The sequence below is a fragment of the Nycticebus coucang genome, chromosome 3 (genome assembly GCF_027406575.1).
Source record: "Nycticebus coucang isolate mNycCou1 chromosome 3, mNycCou1.pri, whole genome shotgun sequence".
In the NCBI taxonomy this organism is placed as follows: domain Eukaryota; kingdom Metazoa; phylum Chordata; class Mammalia; order Primates; family Lorisidae; genus Nycticebus; species Nycticebus coucang.
This window is the reverse complement of record NC_069782.1, coordinates 116,277,314-116,300,235: the sequence shown is the minus strand read 5'-3', so window position 1 is coordinate 116,300,235 and position 22,922 is coordinate 116,277,314. Positions and strand designations below refer to the sequence as shown.

Below are 22,922 nucleotides of genomic sequence, written 5' to 3'. Positions count from 1 at the left end.
AAAACGTATTTCAAACAAAAGTGATGCCATGAATTATTGTGTCAATAGAAAGACTTTAAATAAGATTAAAATAGAGGTACTTGAAATAGTCAGTTTGGGTATTAAAATCATGGAAGAATGTTTTAAATCTGCTTGTTATGTAATGTTTCAGATCCTAGTAAGTCCCACTTTTCTATTTTTCTAGCTGATTTCTTCACTTCCTCCTGGTCTAAGCTACAATTATCTCTCACCCAGATTATTGCAATAATCTCTCTGGTCTACTTAATCCCACCCTTACTCCTCTGTAATCTTTTCTCAGCATAATAGCCAGATTAAGGTTTATAAAACATAAGTGAAACCTTCCCCCCGTCTTCTTAAAACCATCCAGGAGCTTCCCATTTTGTTCTGGGTAACTTCTCACACCTACATCCTGTGGTCCTCAGCAGACTCTCTGATCTAGTTTCTTACCTCTCTCCTTTCCTCACCTCTGTTTCAGCCACCTTGATATTACTGTATTTCCCAGGCTTATCAGGGATGTTCTTATCTTAGGCCTTTGAACTATGGTTCTTTCTTTCTAGAAGACTTTCTCTCTGGTTATCTCCATGGCTAGGTCTTTTTGTCCTTCAGTTCTTTGCTCAAATCTCTAACAGGGGTGGCAGTGCTGCTTGCATTGTATAAAGTAGTCTTCACCCACCATTACTACCATTGCCACCACTGCACCAGCACCTGCATTACACCGTCATCACCACAAGAGCCACCACCACTCCCTTTCATCCTTCCCCTGCTGTGTTATTCTCCTTAGTGCTTATTGTCATATCACTGTCCAATTGTGGACAGATTCTTGTTCTGTCCCCCAGTTTAGAGTGCCATGGCCTCAGCCTAGCTGACAGCAACCTCAAACTCTGGGGCAGAAGTAATCCTCCTGCCTCAGCCTCCTGAGTAGTTAGGATTACAGGTAGACTATGCCGTTAATTTTTCTATTCTTAGTAGAGATGGGATCTTGCTCTTGCTCAGGCTGGTCTTGAACTCCTGACCTCAGGTGATCCTCTTACTTCAACCTTGCAGAATGCTAGAATTGCAGGCATGAGCCACTGTGCCTGGCAAGTCATCTCACTTTTCTCCTTGCTCATTGACCTTCCCCCCTAGAATGTAAGCTCCATATTGTTGAATCCTTAGTGTCTAGAAGTGGGCCTGGTATGTAATAGATGCTCAGTGTTTTATTGAGGGATTAAACGAATGAAAGAAATGGTAAGTTCTTTGTTGGCAGGAACAGTAGTATATATTCCACCTGCCGCAGCAATTATTAGCATAGACCGCACTGGTATATTTTGTGGAATCAAGAACGAAAAATGATGATGATCTTTTGCCAGTGATACTCGCTGATTCTGTCTCTCTCCTTTCATCACATGCACTGTTTTCAGTGTACAATGTGTTTTAAGGATAGGACAGTCAGGAATAAAAAACTCTAGTTTAGCTTTGGATTATTTTTGAGTACTTACATGTGATGAGCCAGGGTGACTTTTTGGCTTTCACAGTAAGTCTTTCTGGACCCTTTGCACACATGCTACATAAGAAAACTTAATTCTGTTTTCTTGACTCAGGACCATGTCTGGACGAAGACTTCGAGAGGCAGTTCAAGCAGTAAGTTAAAAATGAAATAAAATACCTACACATTTATATTTGTGCAGAAGAAAGAATTCTCTTTATAATCCCGTACCTTTTAAATGAATTCTCCCTAGGGTGACTGACGTTCCACACTGTTTGAAATTCTTGGCTAGAGGTGAATATGAAATATTGGTGTTAGAAGAACAAAACTTTAAAAATATCAGGGCATTATCATTATGTTAAAAATATTTCATAGGTATTAATAATTTGAAATGATATTAATTTATAGATTAAATAGTAAATCCTTACATACTTTAATATCTTTAATTTCTGTGAACAGTCTAAATAAAATGTGTTATACTTGGGGAATTCTGTATTTGTGACTTTTCAATATTCAGTAAATATTGTAATGGTTCTACAGTGACATTATCAACAACAGCCTTGTTCCTTGGAGCTGAAAAAAACTATTCCAGGTAGCTAAAATATCTACCCATTATATTTTTTAGGAAATTGATTTAAAATAATTTCTATTAAAGTAAGAAAAAGATTCTATACCTACAAATGTGATCATTAAGATTTTCATAGATCACGGATTTGTCCAACTCTAATGTGTACCTTTTCATCAAGAGCTATTTGATGAAAAGGACTATTTGGTAGGTATCAAGGACTATTTGATACCTCTGAATTCTCAGGAAGTTTTAATCATTGGGAAGAATTTTGTTAAAAGAGATATTTTACACTAATAGTTTATATCAATGATTGTGTGTTAAATATAACTGGGATAATAGTACACTCGAAGATAAAGATAATTTTGTTGGGTTTTTCCCTCCTAGGAATTTGCATCTTATGGGAAGCAGAATATGACTGTCGTTATTTCAGGTCTATGTAATGTCTATACTCATTACATTACCACCTATGAAGAATACCAGGTAAAGTAAAAAGTTCTCATTATTTAAATGAATTGTATCCTGAGTAAGACTATTGTGTTAAATACAGATTTTCTTTCGAAATTTCCCCAGACGTGTTTCTGAGAGATTACCTGTTTTAGGTAGGGCACATAAGAGAAGGATAAGTCAGAAACTTATTTTTTATCATTTGGGAGTTTCAAGTTTATTATTTCCAAGTTTGGATAAGAATTCTACTTTCACTCACTTCCTCTTTCCCTGAAATCAATTATTTTGTCAGGGCACTGATAATAATCCTTGTTTGTGCCATACAACATTCCAAACTCTGTTCATGGTGCATCTGATGCCTTCAGCCTCTGTAGAACTTGGGAAAACTCCTACTAGCTGCTATTTATTGAATGTACTAGTTAAGAATGTCCTGAAGTAGAGTATTATTATATTCATGATGTACATTAAGAGTCCCAGAGAGGGGAAGAATGATGGCTGTTAATACTTCCTTGTTTATAAATAGTTCAGAAAGCAGTCCAAGTACTTAGTAACTGTAGTTGTTATAAATATGAAAATAATCTAGAGTCCCGCAATTAATGACTTCTATCATATCTGCTGGTGTACCTTGTATCACGTAGTTCATACAGAGGCCCAAAGTCTACCCCTGGGAATCTTCCGTTGATAGTAGGAATGGAATCTGCCCTGCTGCCCTCTGTTGGCTTTACTGAAGGTCCCTGCCTTCCAAGAAATCCTGTTGAACAAGGGTTCTTAACTGAGATGAACTTGGACAGGAATAATTGCTGCTTTTTCTCACTATTCTCTACTTCTAGCATTTCCTTCAATTCTAAATATAGGAAGGAAATACAAATAATATTAGCAGTCTCTCTATCAACAATATGAACTAGATATTTTCATATCACATACAGTTGCAGATTTAGAAATATCTTTTATTCTTATGCTATTTTATAATCACAGTGGTTATTAGATATGCACATAGATCTTGTTATTCAATAGCATCATAAAGAAGCATATAAGTTACTATATCTCAAAAATGCTTTATTATAGTCCATAAATGTATTTCAATCTAATTGGTTTCCTTTGTCAAGCCCATGCATTTCATTTTATGGAAAAGGAAAAGTCCTTAGGTATCAACAGACTGCCAAAGAAGTCCATGGCACAAACAAAGTTAAGAACCCTGTGATGTTGTCTCCTGGTCAAGGAATATGCTTCTGCAAGGATTACTATTAATTAGCTCATTCATTCATTCAACAGACATATGTTGTGACAGATACTGTACTAGCCACTTTCTGAGACATAACAATGAAAAGAATCTGTCCTTGTTCTCAAGATGACTATGTGTTAATGGTCTAGTAGAAAGATGAAGGAAAGCAGATGATTACATTTCTTTTTTTTTTTTTTTTTTGTAGAGACAGAGTCTCATTTTATGGCCCTCAGTAGAGTGCTGTGGCCTCACACAGCTCACAGCAACCTCCAACTCCTGGGCTTAAGCGATTCTCTTGCCTCAGCCTCCCAAGTAGCTGGGACTACAGGCGCCCACCACAACGCCCAGCTATTTTTTTTTTGGTTGCAGTTTGGCCGGGGCCAGGTTTGAACCCGCCACCCTCGGTATATGGAGCCGGCGCCTTACCGACTGAGCCACAGGCGCCGCCTCTACTGCGATGATTACATTTCTACGAAAGGCATGCACATGTTGCTATAAAAATAAGGAGAAAGAGTACCAATCTAGATTGGGTATTTGAGGACTGGGAATATTCAGAATGATGTAACATCTGTGTGAGTTCCTGAGAACAAGGGAGGGTTAGTCAGGCAAATAAAAACTAAGAACGTGTTCCATATGGAGGGAACTACATGTGTAAAGGTTTGGAGGGGCAGACTCAGCACATCAATGGACCATAATTAGTTGAGTTCCATGGAGTAAGTATTTTGAGGGTAATGGTAATATGATGGGGTTAGAGTGGGAGGCAGGGGTTACTGGATAGTCTTGTGAGTTGCACCAGGGCTTTGACTCAGTAAGGAAAGCTTTGGGGAAGGGCAGAAGGGTTCAAAGCAAGAGAATGCTCTGATCAAATTTGTGATTTAGAAAAGTCACAAGAATGGCAGGGAAGAACACAAATTGGAAAAGAATGTGTAGAGGCAGAGAGTTGATTAATAAGCTGTGGTTAAGATCTGGGTGAGAGATCAGGCTTTGAATAAGGTAAAAGGAGTAGAGATGGGAAAATGGAAGAACTTGATTCCATTTAAAAACTCCAGTTTTAAGGAGGTAGAACTACCAGATTTGGAAACTCATAGAATGTAGAAAGAGAGAAGAGTGTAAGGTAACTCCAAATGATCCTCACCTGGGAGACCTCAGTCGTTCACTGAGATGAATGTTGGAGGGGAAGCTGGTGTGTCTGTGATGAGCAGTGAGGTCTGTTTTAGGTTAGCTGACGTTGAGGTTTCTGTGGAATAACCACAGGCTTGGTGGCCAGGTAAAAGGAGATGCTTTTGGGTCACTCTCATGGCTCCATGATGGATTAAATATCCTCCACTTAGTACCATCAGCATCCAGTTTTTCCAAGAGTTACTAGGACTATTTTTGATTTTTCTTCTGATACATGCCCTGGGGAAAAACATTAATATTGCAAATACTTTCAATAGACCAAAGCTGGCACACTCTTTCAGTTTAAAGGGATTGACAGTCTAAATATTATAAGCAAAGAGAATCCACTATCTTTGACAAGTAGTTGATAGGAGCCAATTATTTTGCTTAGGAAATGGAAATGCCAATTCTTTTTTTGCCATAAACAATCCTGAAGATTCTTCCAATTTTGAATTATGTGAGATGTTCAAACATCCCCCTTCCCTGAAATGCTACACCTCTGTAAATAGATTAGAACGTGCAGAACTATGCACAACTTGTGGCTCTCTTGCAGGCTCAGCGATATGAGGCCGCATCTACAATTTATGGACCACACACTCTGTCAGCTTACATCCAGCTCTTCCAAGGCCTTGCTAAGGCCATTGCTACGGTAACCAAATGGGGCTGGGGAAGGTGCTGGGGGGAGACATACAGAAAAGCAAGAGAACATTAATTTCTTTGACGACCTTTATACTTTAAAAAAGTATATAGCTATGTGGAATTTCTAAGAAAAGAAATGAAATTTTATTGGTGGTAAATTAAGATTCAGTTAACATCTTTTAGCAGTGGCTGATGTTTTCACGTATGGTATCTGATTATCCTTACAAGCATCATATGAAATAAGGAGATATCATTTCCCCCAATTTTTCAGATGAGCAAATAGGCTTAAAGGTGATAAGCAATCAAGGTAACTATAGCTATAACTGTAACAATAACTGAGAACTGAGTCGGCGTTCTCTAATCTTTGCTAGATTGTCTCTACTCACTCCAAGAGTTGAGGGGTAGGTCATCGAGTCGGAAACGCCCATTTTTCGCATTACAAATATCTGTGAAACTGGGATGCATTTTCCAATCAGAGAACTCTTAGGATTATATTTTGTAGCCTGTTTTTACATTCTTGATGGTTTGAAGAATAAGTTGTTACAATTGATGGGGGTTTAGATTAGATGAAATCTATAGTGCCTTGGAATGCACACATCACATCTACCTAAAACATATGCACACCTGAACAAGTTCATTGAGTTTAAAGGGACTTCACTTGTGAAAATCTTCTTTTGGGGATACAGTTATTTAGGAAGCTATAATCATGGTGTCAGAAAAGTCAGTCAACAAACAGGATAAAGCGTTTAAAGTAATAAATGGACCCTTTATGATGGATAAGCTTCAATAAAAGCTGGTAAACAGTTATGGCATAGAAAAGATAGTAAAACGCTTTTTATTTTATTTTATTTTATTTTTTTGTAGAGACAGAGTCTCACTGTACCGCCCTCGGGTAGAGTGCCGTGGCGTCACACGGCTCACAGCAACCTCTAACTCTTGAGCTTACGCGATTCTCTTGCCTCAGCCTCCCGAGCAGCTGGGACTACAGGCGCCCGCCACAACGCCCGGCTATTTTTTGGTTGCAGTTTGGCCGGGGCTGGGTTTGAACCCGCCACCCTTGGCATATGGCGCCAGCACCCTACTCACAAAACGCTTTTAAGGAAAGAGCCTGGGTATATTAGATTGAAACTAATTTAATTACTGTTTCTGTAGGTTAGATCAGTTGATTATTGGCAATTTCACGTGCCTCATCATTAGTTGCTAATTGTGTCTCAAATTTCAGAACAATGTCTTTACGTTGCATGTATTTTAATGACTTGATTTTTGTTGATCTTAATGTTGCTGTCCATTTTAGATTTGTTATTTTTTTCTCCACAGTAGAGCCATTTTTATTTATTTATATCACGAAAGCTAAACCTACCTATACAATACTCAGATTGTACAGAAAAGTCTAAACTTATAACCCATCCCTAGAGATAACCACCATTTAAATTTTATTACAACCATAGGTATATCGGTATTTCCACAAAAACAGATTCTTAAAATTTTCTGGTGATATTTAGTGAAGGAAGATCCATTCATTCTGCAGAAATCTGTTTCATGGTCAACTTTATGGTTATGTACCTTAAGACTAGGTATGTGACCTTTAAAAACACCCATTATCTCCTTGCCCTTTTTTTTTTGGCCAGGGCTGGGTTTGAACCCGCTACCTCCAGTATATGTATATGGGACCGGGGCCCTACTCCTTGAGCCACAGGCACTGCCCTCCTTGCTCATTTTTAAAAGGGGAATGGTAACACATCCCTTTCTCATCTACTGTTGTCAAGATTAAATATATGATGTGAGGATTAAGGAACATTAAATATATATCAAGGGCTGTTTAAAAATTGAGATTTGCATTTTTATGACACTATTAAAATGATAAATATTATGGAAAACATAGATTATACCAGTCAAGATGTAGGCTGGTCTTAAATATTTTAAATTAAAAATGTATTTAATATATTCTTTTATTAGCACATACAAGGATCTAAGAAAAAAAAACTTGGTATTGACTCTGGGTGAAAGAAGCTCATTACTTTTTGAAAATTAAAAGAATAATTACAGCGTCATCATTGCAAAAGCTTACTTAGCATGTGTTAGGCCTGTGTCCAAAGTCATGTAATTATCTGTCTCACAATCCAAACCTGAGTGGTGTGCCTCCAACCTTGTACTTTGATCACTAAACTGCCCAGGGGAATGTAGAGTTGTCAATCGCTAAGACTTCCTTCTAATGACAACAGTTTAAATTATGGACCTCTAGGCTCATATTTTATCAAGGTTGGCCTCATATTTTGCTAAAGGCTGTTAGCTCTCAGAGAGAGAAAGCGTGGTGTGTGGGTGTGAGGCACATGCTTCTTTAATGAAGGCATTTCTGGGGGTGGACTCTGGGGAAAGGCTCTTTGACGCTGCATGCACACTCCTTAAGCAAATGCTTTCTTATTCCAGGACACAGTAGCCAACCTGAGCAGAGGTCCAGAGCCTCCATTTTTCAAACAACTAATAATCCCATTAATTCCTAACATTGTGGATAGAGCACCAATCGGCAGAATGTTTGGGGATGTCCTGCAGCCGGCTAAACCCACTTACCAAGTGGTAAGACTCAGAGAGAACTTTGAATCCTTCAGGGGCCTGATTCGGGGGCTGAGGGAAATGTCACCATCTGCCACCAATCATGCCATAGACCAGCTGTTAGCAATGATAATTATGTTGGTAATTAATTGTGCTTATTTCTGCAGAGCTCTGTAAAAGTAATGGGAAGGGGGAAATAATTATCTTTTTCTGGGGACAATTGTATAAATTTGAATTTCTAAAATCCAGATTATTCCTTTTCTTAAGTGGATGGTTGTAGAACCATTCACTAGAGTTAAGTTGTCTCTTAAATCAAGGATAAGAAAAGCTTAAAGAAGTGAAGCAGGGTTTGTATATCAATCTTGTGTCCTACAAACTTGCTAAATAGTTTATTAGTTCCAATATTTATTTTTTTGGTATGGATTCCTTAATAACTTTTACATATAGCATCATGACATCTGCAAATAAAAATAAGTTTCCTTATTCCTTTCTGAATTTCTTTTCTGAATGTCTTGAAATTTTTCCCCTTATTAACTGGCTAAATAGAATATTTTGTTTTTAAAAATTTGACTTTTAAAATTGATAAATAAAACTGTATTTATTATATACAATGTGATGTTTTGAAATATATCTAAATGTGTACTAATGTGTGCAATACATTTATACATTTGAATTATGTATAAATGTGGAATGGCCATTTCACACACACTTGCCATATTTTTGTGATTAGAACACTTAAAATTTATTCTCTTACCAATTTTCAAAATACACTACATTTTTATTATCTACAGTTACTATGTTGCACAATAGGTCTTTTGAGCTAATTACTTCTATCTAATTGAGACTTTATATCCTTGGACCAACATCTCTTCAATGCCCCAAGCTCCCAGTCCTTGGTAACTGACACTCTGCTCTTCTGTGAGTTCAACTTTTTAAGATTACATAGATGGCTGAGATTACACAGCATTTGTCTTTCTGTGTCTGGCTTATTTCACTAAGCATAGTGTCCTCCAGGTTCATCCGTGTTGTCTTAAATAATAGGTTTCCCGTCTATTTATTTATTATTATTATTTATTTATTTATTTTTTGCAGTTTTTGGCTGGGGCTGGGTTTGAACCCGCCACCTCCAGCATATGGGGCTGGCGCCCTACTCCTTTGAGCCACAGGTGCCGCCCTATTTATTTATTTTTAAATTGGATTTATTCAAGTTAACATGGAAAATATTGAAAGTGGTAAGTGGACAATGTATAGCCAAAAACACTTTTAAGTCCATGAATAGGAAAGAATGAAAGTACGCAGGATCAAATGGAAAGTTTATTTTTAGTTCTTTGAGCTCACTCGCCCCTCCTCCCTCCCTCCCTTCTTCTTTCCCTTCCCTTTTTTCTTTATTTATCGTTACAGGTTCATTGAGGGTACAAAGAATTAGGTTACACTGTTTGCATTTGTTAGGTAAAGTCCCTCTTATAATTATGCCACCCCCAAGAGGTGTGCCATACACTGCGACCCCATATCCCTTCCCTCCTCCCCTCTCCCTACACACTCGTTTCCCTGCCCCCCACCTTGAATTGATTTGAATTTTTCTCTTATGTGGGAATGTATTCGATCATCTATTGGCTTGGTATAGGATTCCCTTCTTTTTAAAGTGTGAATAGTGTGACTACACTTTATGGGGGCAAGACATGATTGCAAGAGGGACTTTACCTAACAATTGCAATCAGTGTAATCTGGCTTATTGTACCCTCAATGAATCCCCAACAATAAACAAAAGAAATAAATAAAGTGTGAATAGTGCTCCGTTGTGTTTATACTTTCTCTCCCAATTCATCCAGTGATTGACTCTGAGGTTGCTTCCGTGTCTTGGCTATTGTGAGTAGTGGTGCACGAACATGGAATGCAGATAGCTCTTTGGCAGACTGATGACATTTCCTTTGCATATATATACCCAGGAATGGTATTGTTGTTCGTATGGTAGTTATATTTTTACTTTTTTGGAGCACCTTCATACTGTTTTACTAATGCCTGTGCTAATGTACGTTCCTACCAACAGTGTGCAAAGAGTTTTCTTGTCTCCACATTCTTGCCAATGTCTGTCTCTTGTGTTTTTGATAAAAGTCATTCAGACAAGTGTGAGGTAACAAATAATTGTGATTTTCATTTGCATTTTTCTAATGATTAGTGATGTTGAACATTCCCTCATATATCCACTGGCTATGCATATGTCTTGTTTTGGGACATATTTATTCATGTCTTTTGCTCATTTTTAAATTAGACTGTTTTCTTGCCATTGAGTTGAGTGTCTTGTGTATTTTGGATATTAACACCATATCAAATATTTTCTTTGCAAACATGTTCTCCCATTTCATAGATTGCCTTTTCATTTTGTGGATTGTTTTCTTTGCTGTCCAAAAGCTTTGTAGTTTGATGTGGTCCCATTTTTTTATTTTCACTTTTGCTACTTATGCCTTTAGAGTTATATTAAAAAATTCATTACCCAGACCAATGTCACAGAGCTTTCCCCCTCATGTTTTCTTCTAGTAGTGTTATAATTTCAGGTCTTATGTTTAAGTTATTAATTTGTTGGTCTAATATAAAATTTGTTCTTTTTTTGGTTGATAATGTTTCTTATAATTCTTTTAATTTCTGTGGGGTGAATAATGATCCTCTTTCTACCTGATTTTGGTAATTTGTATCTTCAGTGAAGTAGCTCTTAGTTTCATTTGTTTTAACTATCGTTTTACCAGTTACTAAGCATTTTAGGAAGGGCCAGCGCAGATTTTCTTCTCAGAAAATCCCTTCCCTATTTTCCCCAGCAACTCCCTCCCCACCCTTCCCCAAACTCCAAACACACATTGAAGAAAAATGAAGTAAAGGTCTTTTGAATTGTGAGGTTTTTCAGCCTGGTTGGTGGGAGTAGGAACTTGTTATAACTCTGTATGAGGCCAGGGATTGTGCCTCTAATCCAGCGGTTCTCAACCTGTGGGTTGTGATCCACAGGAACTGTATTAAAGGGCCGCAGCATTTAGGAAGGTTGAGAACCACTGCGTCTAACCTGTTGGGCTGTTCTTGTCCTAGCTTCAGGTGGTTCCCTTCCATGAGTGTAGAGTGGAGGGGAGCTTTCTCTCTCTCTGAGTTTCTTCTTTCTGTGCCGCTTTCCTCTCACTATTATTTCGCACCTAAACTCAAGACTATTTGTCCTTCAGGGATTCTGACCTTCATGTCCTAAATTTACATACACCATCTGACTTGGCCTGACTTCTGCTTCCTTCTGCCATGGCCTGTAAACTCTCAGGAGACATTAAGGTGGGGTGATTAGAGAGCTCACCTTGTTTATTTTCTGCCACTCAAGAATCGCTGTTCTTCATTGACCAATGTCCATTGTCTCTAAAATCATTGTTTAATTCATATTTTGTCCAGTTTTTTAGTTGTTTCAGGTGGGAGGGTAAATATACTCCCTGTCACTCCATCTTCTATAAATATAAGTTTAACTGTACATGTAAGCATAAGTAATCCATGGGAAGTTTTGACTACTCTACTAGACTCAGTCAATTATTGCAAGAGTTATTTTCTCTAATATTCTTAGAAGATAACTCACTGATTAAGTAGAGTAGAATCCATAAGGCACCCTGAGTCCTAGAATGTATACTAGATAATGCCCCAAATAGGAGTACAACAAAAATCTTTTTATTAAAAGTTATCAAATTTATTTTCAGGGAGAAGTTGCTGAAGTTACATTTGTAGGTGCTAACCCGAAAAATTCAGCAGAAAACCGGGTAAGTATCAAAAGCTTTTCTTTTGCAAATTTAAATCCACTTTTTTTTTTTTGCCATTTGTTTATTTGAATATCCCTCTAACGTTAATAACATAAAGAAAAAGTGTGCCAACTTGTTTTCCATCTTATTTTGTTGGTGTGGAAAAGTGTTCAGTGGGTACAGTTAAGGTGGATTGAGTTTGGGAAAAATCACAGCGGAAACAAAGAGCTCCTCTTGGGTCCACAGACAGCACAATGTGTATAGAATGGCACTGTCTCTCAAGAAGAGGTTAATTTGAGCACAATCCCATTTATGTACAGTCATGGCCACATAATGACGTTTTAGTCAGTGATGGACTGAATAGCCAATGGTGGTCTCAGAAGATTATAATACCATATTTCACTGTCTCTTTTCTGTTACATATCTTGAGATACACAAATACTTCCCACTGTGTTACGATGGTCTGTAGCGTTCAGTAGAGTAACAAGCTAACCAGGTTGGTGGCTTAGGGAATGGTCTGTACCCTATAGCCTAGGTGTGCAGTAGCCTACACCATGTAGGTTTGGGTTAGTATACTTTATGATGGCCACACAGTACCAAAATCACCTAATGCCACATTTTTTGGAATACATCCAACACTTGACTGTATTCAGATTTAAAACTCTACTAAACATGGCCGAGTAACCAGTCTAGCGAAGTGTGTCTTTGGCTCCTTCCTCCCCGTTTGACCTCTCCTCCTCCTCCAGCTTTGCTACTTCTAGTCCCACCTCAACTACTGCAGGTTGACCACAGATCCCTAGTGGACACTCTCCTGACCTGGAGTCCTGGCCCATGTGCTTACTTCATCTTGCATTGGCCACTTCCCTAGTCTTTACCACTCATAGGACATTTATCTATTAATCTTTAAGAAATGACACAGTGGAATACATCTCCAAGGAAAAACAACATGGAAGTGCATAAAATAGAATGTAAAAGTATCCCTCTACCCACCTACCTGCTTTCCAGAGGTAATTCTGCCACTAGTCTCTTACGAAGCCCAAGAGTTTGCGGTTGCTGTGAGCTGTGATGCCATGCCACTATATGAAGAGTGACAAAGAGAGACTCTGTCTCAAAAAAAACAATGCTTAAAGCATTATCATGGTAATAAAATTATTTTCTACGAATGCTCTGGGACTGGGTATAAAATCATTTCCAGTGTGCTTCTTTATTAGTAATTATCATCATCATCACTATTGAATGCTTACTAGTGGCAGGCTAAGTGCTTTATGTACACTTATCACATGAACCTAATTTGATCCTCACTACTACCAAATGACTTAAGTTTAATTATTCCTGTTTTACAGATCACTAAACTGAGGCCTAGAGAAGTTAAGTAACTTGTAGAAACTTGTTATCCATCTGGAGCAGATTATGGTAGGAAGATGGGGACAGGCTAGCCCTGATAGTCAGAGGTCCTGACCTGTTCTCCAGTCTGTGTTTCACACGCTTTTCAGGGCCTACCCTCTCTCCTACTCAATCTAAGCCCTTCCCAATATCATTTTTCCTTAAATGAACAGGAACAGGTCTCTTTACAAGTTACCATGGTTATGAGAACATCTTTATTGAATATAATCCATCAGTTGAATAATCAGAGAAGAATCTTAAACAATGAAGTGGCCCATCTGTAAATAAGTGATCTGTTTAGCAAAGGGTTATCTGAATACTAGTGAATGACAGGTGTCAAGAACTGTGATGGATAAAGGTGAATTAGATAGAAGTCTTGGCTTTAAGGTCTACAGTCTAAGGGATTTTAAGGGGCATTGGAGATTTATGGCCTTTATCTCTATAAACTTGTCACATTAATTCAAATCTGTGCTTTATTTGAAACTGAATTCTTGGTCTGAAACAAATTGTTCTATTATACCAATCTTCAGTGGGGAAATAAAATCTGCTTATGATGTGGTTTCCAGGAATCCATTACAACAAAATATAGGGGCTGCCTTGAGAACCACAGGGCAAGGAAGATTTATATATATTTTTTCAATTCTTTCACTCAGGGAGGCGCATTAACTAATAATTCATTTACCTGAAGATAGAAAGATGATGAAGCTTTACCATTATCTCTTCTAAATCTTAGGGTGACTAGACAAAGATCATTAAAGATGTCACAAAAGGGCTAGACTTATGTCTTTTTAAATCTCAAGTTTTATTCCCCATCTCTTCTGGCCCTTAATTCCCAACATTTGCTATCAGTTCCTCAATTACTCTTCTTTCAAATTTCCAAAACAAAGTCATGGTTTTTAATGGACTAGATCCATTGACATTGTGACGACCTTGTATAGAATGTTAACAGAAACACCTATGAATTGGGGTGAATTACGAGTACATCTCCATCCAACATTGGTAAGTTAGTGTACGGTCAGCAGGGGGAACATTGAAAACTGGCTTCCTTCTCACGACTGTGCAGTTTCTGATCACGCGTGTGATTTGCGTTTCAGACTCATCAGACCTTCCTCACTGTGGAGAAGTATGAGGCGGCGTCAGCCTCATGGCAGACAGTGGATAACGATGTCTCCTGGGAGACGCGGTGAGCATGTAACATGTCAACATGTCTTTCAAAACTTGAAAACAGTTGCAGGGAAGACAAATGAGAAGGCTGACTCAATACGTGATGTTAATAATGTCAAATTGCCAAGGAGGCTTCTGGATGCATTTAATTGATTTATTAGACTTCATTTTGATTCTCTTTTTCTACAGAACAATGTGCTTTTGTGAGATTAGGCACTAATGAGGTTATAGCTTCCGTTCTTACAGACATCTGTTCATTCTGTTTTGTTCTCCCCCCCATGGTCACAGGCATCACCCCTACAAGCTAACTAGCTTCCTTGCAGATTGGTCAAAAGGGGTATTGGGTGAAGGCATTGAGATTTCTCTGTAAAACCTGGGAACATCACAGGCCTACGGCTGACATGTATTGCATGTTTGTATGTGGCCAGTGATTCTTCATTGTAGTTACTAGAGGCTTGAGTGTTGAAGTCTTCCTGACTCAACTAAGGAGATAATATGCTCATGCGGTTTCCTCAGAGAGACCTTGTCTCTGTACCTTTTGCTATCAGATTCCTGTGTTGAATAGGTATTTAAAGATTTGACAATGCACCTGAAATAAGAAAACATTGCTGTTCCCAGCTCTATAAATTTCACACCACAGGACAGTGGCAGGTAAGTGGGTAAAATTTTGGGTAATTTGTGTCTAATTCAGATTACCTCAAACTAAGCGATTATTTGTGTGTTGGTCTGGTTCAGATTGTTACCTGAAGATAGGGACCTTGTGGCCCATTTTCATAGCCATGTATAAATATGGGCATATTTTTTCTTTGCTCTTTTGAGCTCTACAGCATAGGTAATTTTTAACAAGTAATAGATATTTATTGTAAAAGAAGGTTATGCAGATAATAAAAAAGAATGATTTATTTTCAAAAGCTGAAAGTCAGACTAGCAATCAATACTGGAGATCTGTTTAGATCTGCCTTTTGGTTAGTAGCAGGATCATCAGTTATTGAGAGTCCTGTCCTGTGACTGAGAAGTGCGGGATGCTGAGCAGGCTCTCTGTGCCCAAGGAATTTACCTGCAACCTCACTGAGGACATCAATCGGTTAGCCTTCTGTATTGCACTGTATCTCTGTGACTATCTGAACTCTCTTCTGTGCCTGCAGGGGCCAACATGATCTTTCTCTCTCAGCTGTCATCCCCTAGTCCACTGTTCCCCATTCCAGCTGACCTGTTCTCTGTTTCTTGGCCATAGCAAGTTTGTTCCTGCTTTGAACACTTTGTATTCTCCATTCCTTCTTCCCAGGATGCTCTTTTGCTAGATCTCTGTGGACTGTTTGAATGACCTCTCCTTAGACTGTCTTATTTTCTGCATTATACTCACCATTCTTTTTTTATTTTTTTTTTGTGGTTTTTGGCTGGGGCTGTGTTTGAACCCGCCACCTCCGGCATATGGGACCGGCGCCCTACTCCTTGAGCCACAGGCGCCGCCCTATAGTCACCATTCTTAAAATGTTCCAATGTGTTGGTTTGTCAATTGGCTTTATTTCCCTCCCCACCTGAGTAGAACATAAGCCACATGAAGCTTCGGACCACGTCTCTCTTGTATGCTGCAGTACCCTCGGTACTTGGGAATAGAGTCTGGCACGTGTGCTCAGGAGATTCCTGTTTTTAACAAATGACTCTAGGTGTGAAAAGAAATGTCAGTTGACATGGAGTATGATCAGGGCTGAAAGGATGCTGTAGCAATTCTAAAGCAGGAGATAGCCTGTGTTCTGAGTATCAGGTAAGGCTTCCTGGGATGGATAGAGTTGAAGTAGTTAGGAAGGAGGAACACATAAAGCTATTTCTACAAAACAGCTGGTTTTTAAAATTTGTATCCTTAGCGTCTAAATAGTGCCTTGCTCACTGTAGGTCCTTCTTGAATAGTCATTCAGTGAATACTTATGCATTTTTCTGATTAAACATTTTAAAGAGTAAAATTAGGTTTTGCTTGTTTGTTTTCTACCAACAGTTTTCATTGGCACAAGGGATTACTGGGTCAGAGCAATGCAACCATAGAATGGCATATTCCGGACACTGCCCAGCCTGGAATCTACAGAATAAAATATTTCGGACACAATCGGAAGCAGGACATTCTGAAGCCCGCTGTCATACTTTCATTTGAAGGCACTTCCTCTGCTTTTGAAGTTGTAACCACTTAGTGAAAAGTCAACAAATCATTCAAAGAGCAGCTTTACTCTGTATGCATTATAGAAGTGATTTCACATGAATGTGACTCGTGAGCCATCCTGTTGACCTCTATAATTGTCCCTGTTTGGGGGCGACAGAGACAGTTTACTGCTAATAGGACAGAGATGTTTGTGTGTGTGTGCAAGAGAGAGGGAGGGAGGGAGAGAGGAAGAGAGGTGTGCCTCATTTATCTTCTCCAGCAGCCATGTACCTTGTAAAGCATGATTTTCCCTTGAGGCCTTGGGGGTTGTTTAAAGGGACAGTTCCTTCAAATAAAACCTCTGAAATATTAGTAAAAGTGGTTGAAGATATATGAATGATGTTTAACGTATTTATTTATAAAATGACTGAATGTTACCACTGGAAGAGTTTATAGGAATCTACTTTGATTCTTCATCTTACAGACGGGAAATATGAGGTTTCCTGGATTTAAGATTAGAATAAGTTATAGGACCTTCCCCCTCAATCATATTTACAAAATATCACATAAACCTTCAGCATGAATGTATAAACCTAATTAGAGAAACAGAAAATTAGCATGTCAGTTTCTCTACATTCCAATGAGCATAGCCTGTTGAGTTAGTCACCTTGGAACTGGCAGCCTCATCCAGAGTGGTTGATGCTCAAATCATGTCTAGAATTGCCTTCAGAGCCCAATTATAGAAAGTCAGACTTAGAATGTTTTGATCATGCCTGTGTTTTCCTAAGTGTCCTTATCCCAATGGTTGTGTCTCTTATCCCCAAGACTTATGCTAAATAAATCTTGACTATTTTCATTAATTCAGTTCACCCCAAACCACAAAGTTTTGCCATTAGCAAAGGTATTAAAATGAAAATGTTACTGGGTGTAAAGGCAGTCCTTACAAGGGAGGTTGTATATTAATTTCTTATTCTTCTAGCACTCACTCGCTCACGGACCCATTCACTCACAGAATGTTTGTTAACACTCACTCATATGCCCTGTACTTTTTTAGGACCTGGGCCTTGACAAGGGTGAGATCATATTTGGGAAGGATGCATAAGTGTTGAAAGGTTACTGAAGGAGAAAATATTCAATTTGATATTGAAATTCTGGGGAGGCATTCAAAAATCAATTGTAACCATTTCTACTATTTCTATTACTATCTTTTGGTCACATTTTAGGTATCATGTGTGTTAGATACTCTAATTTGGGGGGAAAGAGGCTACACAGATAATTTGGTAAATACTGTCTTGAAATTTATTTATTTTGAGACAGTCTCACTATGTCACCCTGGGTAGAGTGCTGTGATATCACAGCTCACAGCAACCTCAAACTCTTAGGCTTAAGCAATTCTCTTGCCTCAGTCTCCCAAGTAGCTGGGATTACAGGCACCTGCAACAGTGCCTAGCTATTTTTTGTGGCAGTTGTCATTGTTGTTTAGTTGGCCTGGGTCAGGTTTGAGCTCGCTACCCTTGATGTATGTGGCTGGTGCTATAACCACTGTGCTAAGGACGCTGGGCCTGAAAATTATTTTTGAGCACTGTGAAATACCCAGCTTAATGTCCCAAAGAATGAGGTATGACAATCTGACATCGATTGCTTGAAAGTGCCAATTGCAGCCAAAATTATTTAAGTGAACTATGTAGGAGCTCCCAGACTGCAAAGTAAATTTCCAAACCCCAAGTCATACCTTTGTATGTATGTAAAAGCTTTGGCATTTTAGGGGAAAACAATCAATCTTCATTTCAAAAATAACTTTCAGGTTTGAAAATATGAAAAATATTAATTATGATAATCTTAATCATTTATATATGGCTTAATCTCTTAAATATAATGTGTTGAATTAGAATGAACCTGGAACACTTTTTGATGAATTGGTATTGTAAGGTTGTTTCTATGGACATTAGCTACTTGCTGGAGAATTAGCTAATCAGGATTTCCAAAGGTTTGTGATCATTTTTCCTAATGACACCACAGTCTTTAGTGTAAATGTTTCAGAGTCTAAAAAAGAAAGTGGTTCTGAAAGTAGTTGATCCCAGACAAAAAAATTTGTATTCAAACCTATGATACGGGTTTTAAAAAAGGATTTCTCATTACTCAAAAGAGTTTATGAATTATTTCCCACCACCTCCATTACCCCCAGTGAAGCTTTCTTCAGTCTGCTCATCATTCCCTGTCACTCACTGGCAGCTGTGCCAAGGTGGCCCTTGTGCCACTTACTAGTCCTTCTGCACCCAGCCTTTGTCCGTCAGTACTCTCAGCCCCAAATAACCCACAGAAACCTATTTCCTACTAGCTATCGTCTCTTCCAGCCCATGCAGTTGCTTGTCTGTAGTTTATGTGTAAAAATAAAACCACATTTTTGCATTATAGATTTCATAGTTTGGTTTTTTTTTTTGCAATTTTTGGCTAGGGCTGGGTTTGAACCCACCACCTCTGGCTTATGGGGCCAGCGCCCTACTCCTTTGAGCCACAGGCACCACTCAATTTCATAGTTATTTACTTGTGCATAAAAAGACATCATGAGGTAACTGGTCTGAGCTGTTTGTAAAAACACAGATTTCAATTTGTGTCTGCTGCTGGGTGTGGCTCAATGGAGCCAAACCTCTTGGAAGAAACTCCTGAAAGAGGTGGAAAACATAGAAAATAGCGGGTTGGATTGCTGGGAGAACGATTTTGGAGAAGATTTTGTTTCTTACTTTGAAGTGTCTGTGTTTTATTTATTAGACCCTGCCTATTCTGGTTTTAAGGATTCTGTAACTTCTTCAAAAAGCACTGAATGGTACCTCTTCTAGGTCTATTATATTTTTTGATGAATGTAATGTAAAATTGTTAATATTCAATAGAATATTTAATAATACATTTATGGAACTATTTTCTAATGAGGGGTGATATAGGTAAATGGACACGTTTTACAAAATATGGGACCAAAGGTGGTAGATTATCTGTAAATTAGACTGGAGAGTGGTGCCAGTGACTTCTGTAAATAACGACTCAAAAACAATGGAACCACTTCTTTGTCTGCTCCTTCTTAATCTCCAAAGACCTATTGCTGGTAAAATACATATGGTATTGCTTTTAGTTTTGGGTTTTTTTTACTCCTAGGGCAACTGAGTGTTTCCTAGGCAGGTGGCTAACTATAAAATTGATTTGTGAGCTAATTCTGACCAAAGATACCAAGGATGAATTAACAGATGATTATGCTTTTCTAATCTATAATGCTTTCTCCTCTAATGTAAGCAAATTCACTGTCCTTTTATAATATTAGCACATGGATTTTATGTTTAGTCAAAAAAATTCATCACTAGATGATCCCTTTGTGTATTGGACTTCCAAATCATGCTTTTTCTTCCCAGGTATCCAATTGGATTTGCTGGTTACACTGGCCTTTAGAATTTTAGACTAATATAGAGCCAGAGAGTGAAATATTCCTTAAACAATGAGTTAGAATGCATTTAGGTATAAGTAACAAAATGTTCCTCATCGATAGCAACCAAAATATTCAAGAGCTTTACCATCACACATAGCAGTAAGTTCTAAGGTGACAAATTTCGGGTCTGGTGGAGCCACTCAGTGATGTCATTGATACTTTTCTTAACATATTGATTTAATTCTTAGGTTTGTCCCCTCAGTCCAAGGATGGCCACCCTGTGTCTTCATACAATTGTGTATAGCAGCAGGATGGGAGAGGAGGGTTCTCTTTAGAGTCTGTTTTTGGAAGGTGGAAAGTATTTAGAATACAAGTAGAATTTCCTTTACATATACTTGTCCAGAACTGTGCCACACAGCTACCCATAGCTGCAAGGGAGGCTGGAAAATGAATATTTAGTATTTTCCACTTCTAGAGATGGAGGTAAGTTCTGATGGCAAGAAAGAAGAGATGGTAGATGGTAGAAGTAGCTGTTATTAGAATATGCCAGTCCAGGCAGGTTAGTTACACTGCAATGTTAGAGATTTATTTCTTAAGTATGCTTTTTTAAAAAAAATTCAGATTAATGAGTGTACGAATGGTTGGGTTACATTACTTGTATTTCTAAGGTAAAATTCAAGGAGTAGTTAAACCTTCATCTAAGGGGTGTGCTGTTAACCCTTACATTGTGCACATTAGGTGAGTGCTTACCAATCCCTCTCTTTCCTCCCATCTCCTCCTTTTCCTCCTCCCCAGTTGAATAGACTTCTGTTTCTTTCTCCCGTGAGTGTTTGTTTTTCTGTTAGTTTCATAATAGTATTTAGCACATTGGATACTTGCTTTTCCATTCTTGTGATACTTTACTAAGAATAATGTGCTTCAACTCCATCTAGGTAAATACAAAAGATGTGAAGTCTCCATCTATTTTATGGCTGAATAGTATTCCACAGTATATATACACCACAGTTTATTAATCCATTCATGGGTCGAGATTTATTTCTTGATCTCATGACATGTTGATTGGGGTCAGCTAGAGGATATGTTTCCCATCTCACTCAGGGTCACACCTTTAGAGAGGTTTCTATTTAAAACATGCTTCCACAATTAGGAGAAGGGGACATGGAGTCATGTACCATCTCTAAGAAGGCAAGTAGAGCCAAGAAAGACCATTCTCTCCCTTAAATGGGGCCTGGAATTCTAGCCTGTAACTTATAAGTACTTATAAATACTAACAAAACTGAGCCACCTACATAAACTTCAAAGTATCTTCATCTGCATGATGCAAAGTTATAGGATATCCAGCCTCTGTTACTTTTGTTTCTAGATATCTTCTAGGATAATGAGAAAACTAGAAGTGCTGGAGTTTTTTTCTGAACAGTAGCTGGTGGGTAATAGGAACTCTCTTACTCCACTGTCTGCACCCAGGTGTCTGGAAACATCAACTTGACCTATTCTCTGTTTTATTGTAGTTTTCCAATTTAGTATAATGGATTCAACTTTTACTCCAGACCAAGTTAAGCTGAATAGACACTAGAACCAAATATCCAAGCAATTGAAAGCTTAAGACAATGTCTAACAGGGACCCATCACATCCTCTTAATGGCTAACAAACAGGGATGGGAATACAGAGAAATCGTAAGTATAATTTCAATGAAATAGTATGTGTGATTTTGTAAAGCTAATGCCACTATGATGAGGAGAACGTACACTTCGGATGTTCTTCCAAAACCGTGGATGGTGTTGTACTGATTAATTGCTTCTCTCTTCTTAGTTTCTATTAATCTCAATAGTGCATAGATGCAAAAATCTCATAAATGGGAAATGTATAAAGTGGAAGGAAGAACCTGGCTTTGGAGTATGGTCAATGTAAGGTTGAATTATGGCTATGACCATGTGAAGGTTACTTAACCTCTTTACTTTGTGAAATAATAATAGTAATAATGATCTTAAGTGAGGTTAAGTTAATGGTTATGAGAGGATATTCTGGAAACCAACTGGTTCGACTCCTACTACTATCATTTAACCAATGTCAGACCCTGAGTGAGTTACCTAATTTCTAAAAGCCTCAGTTTCTTCATCTCACTTTCTCAGCGAACAAAAAGAGAACAGTCATCGTATTTACCCTTTTAGGTTGTGAGATTAAAATAAGGTAAAGTTGTTTATCAAGAACAGTGCTTGATATACGGTATGGGCTTAATTTACTTAGCTATGAATTTAGTAAATGTTATTGAGTATTATATGAGATATTGCATATAAGTATCTGGAAAATAGTAGGAAGTAAAAAATATTTTCCCTTGAGATATGAATCATGGTTGGTCTCAATAACCATGCTCTCTCTGATTTTTTTCAAAGTTGTGCTTTGGGATCTCTGATACTAGTGTAGGAAGAAATAGAATGGAAAGAGAAATGGATAGAGTGGTCTAGACTAAGAGGTGATGGGGGTCAGTCCCAGAACTGGAACAATGGCTTCAGGAGTGGGTCAGAGGATGTCAGCTCTGGAGTGCAGATGGATACAACTTACTGATTGATTCAGTGGGGTGAGTCTGCTCTTCTGTTCTTCCATGGTGATTGTTTTAATTGGCCATGGGCTTAGGAGTGCATTTCCCAGCCGGGGTATAGCCCAGGACTGCCTTTGGCAGCTGGTATAGCCATTGGCTAAGTTTTCTTCAATAGGCTGAGAAAAGTGATGTGTTCTTCCCACTTGTCTGTGGACATACACTCCCTTGTCCCAATTTCTGTCTTAATAGGTGTGTAGTTAGCATGATAGCAAGAACTGAAGCAACCATTTGAGCTGGAAGCTTCCAGAGATGGAAGCTTCACATTAAAGATAGCAACAATGTAAAAGAATCCTGGGTGGCCAATAGTTTGGAATTATCAAATCATCCCCCAGACTGCTTATTCTCAGATGACTAAATGAAGGGAAAGTAAATTTCCATCTCTTTTTTTGTTTGTTTGTTGAGACAGAGTTTCACTTTGTCACCCTCGGTAGAATGCTGTG

At 38.3% G+C, this 22,922-nt stretch overlaps 1 protein-coding gene across 4 annotated transcripts in view; it reads left to right on the top strand.

Moving 5' to 3' along the window:
- ASAH2 (N-acylsphingosine amidohydrolase 2) overlaps window positions 1–16,599 on the top strand; it is an 80,883-nt gene extending 64,284 nt beyond the window's left edge. For 3 of the 4 annotated variants that reach the window (XM_053585953.1, XM_053585952.1, XM_053585951.1), the window contains 7 exons: window positions 1,581–1,620; window positions 2,418–2,513; window positions 5,411–5,506; window positions 7,924–8,070; window positions 11,757–11,816; window positions 14,273–14,361; window positions 16,336–16,599. In XM_053585953.1, coding sequence (XP_053441928.1) covers window positions 1,581–1,620; window positions 2,418–2,513; window positions 5,411–5,506; window positions 7,924–8,070; window positions 11,757–11,816; window positions 14,273–14,361; window positions 16,336–16,525 — 718 coding nt within the window. In that variant the 3' untranslated portion in view covers window positions 16,526–16,599. Of the gene's footprint in view, window positions 1–1,580; window positions 1,621–2,417; window positions 2,514–5,410; window positions 5,507–7,923; window positions 8,071–11,756; window positions 11,817–14,272; window positions 14,362–16,335 lie in introns of those variants that run through there. The other variant, XM_053585954.1, reaches the window with a different exon arrangement.
- The last annotated feature ends 6,323 nt before the right edge of the window (window positions 16,600–22,922 follow it).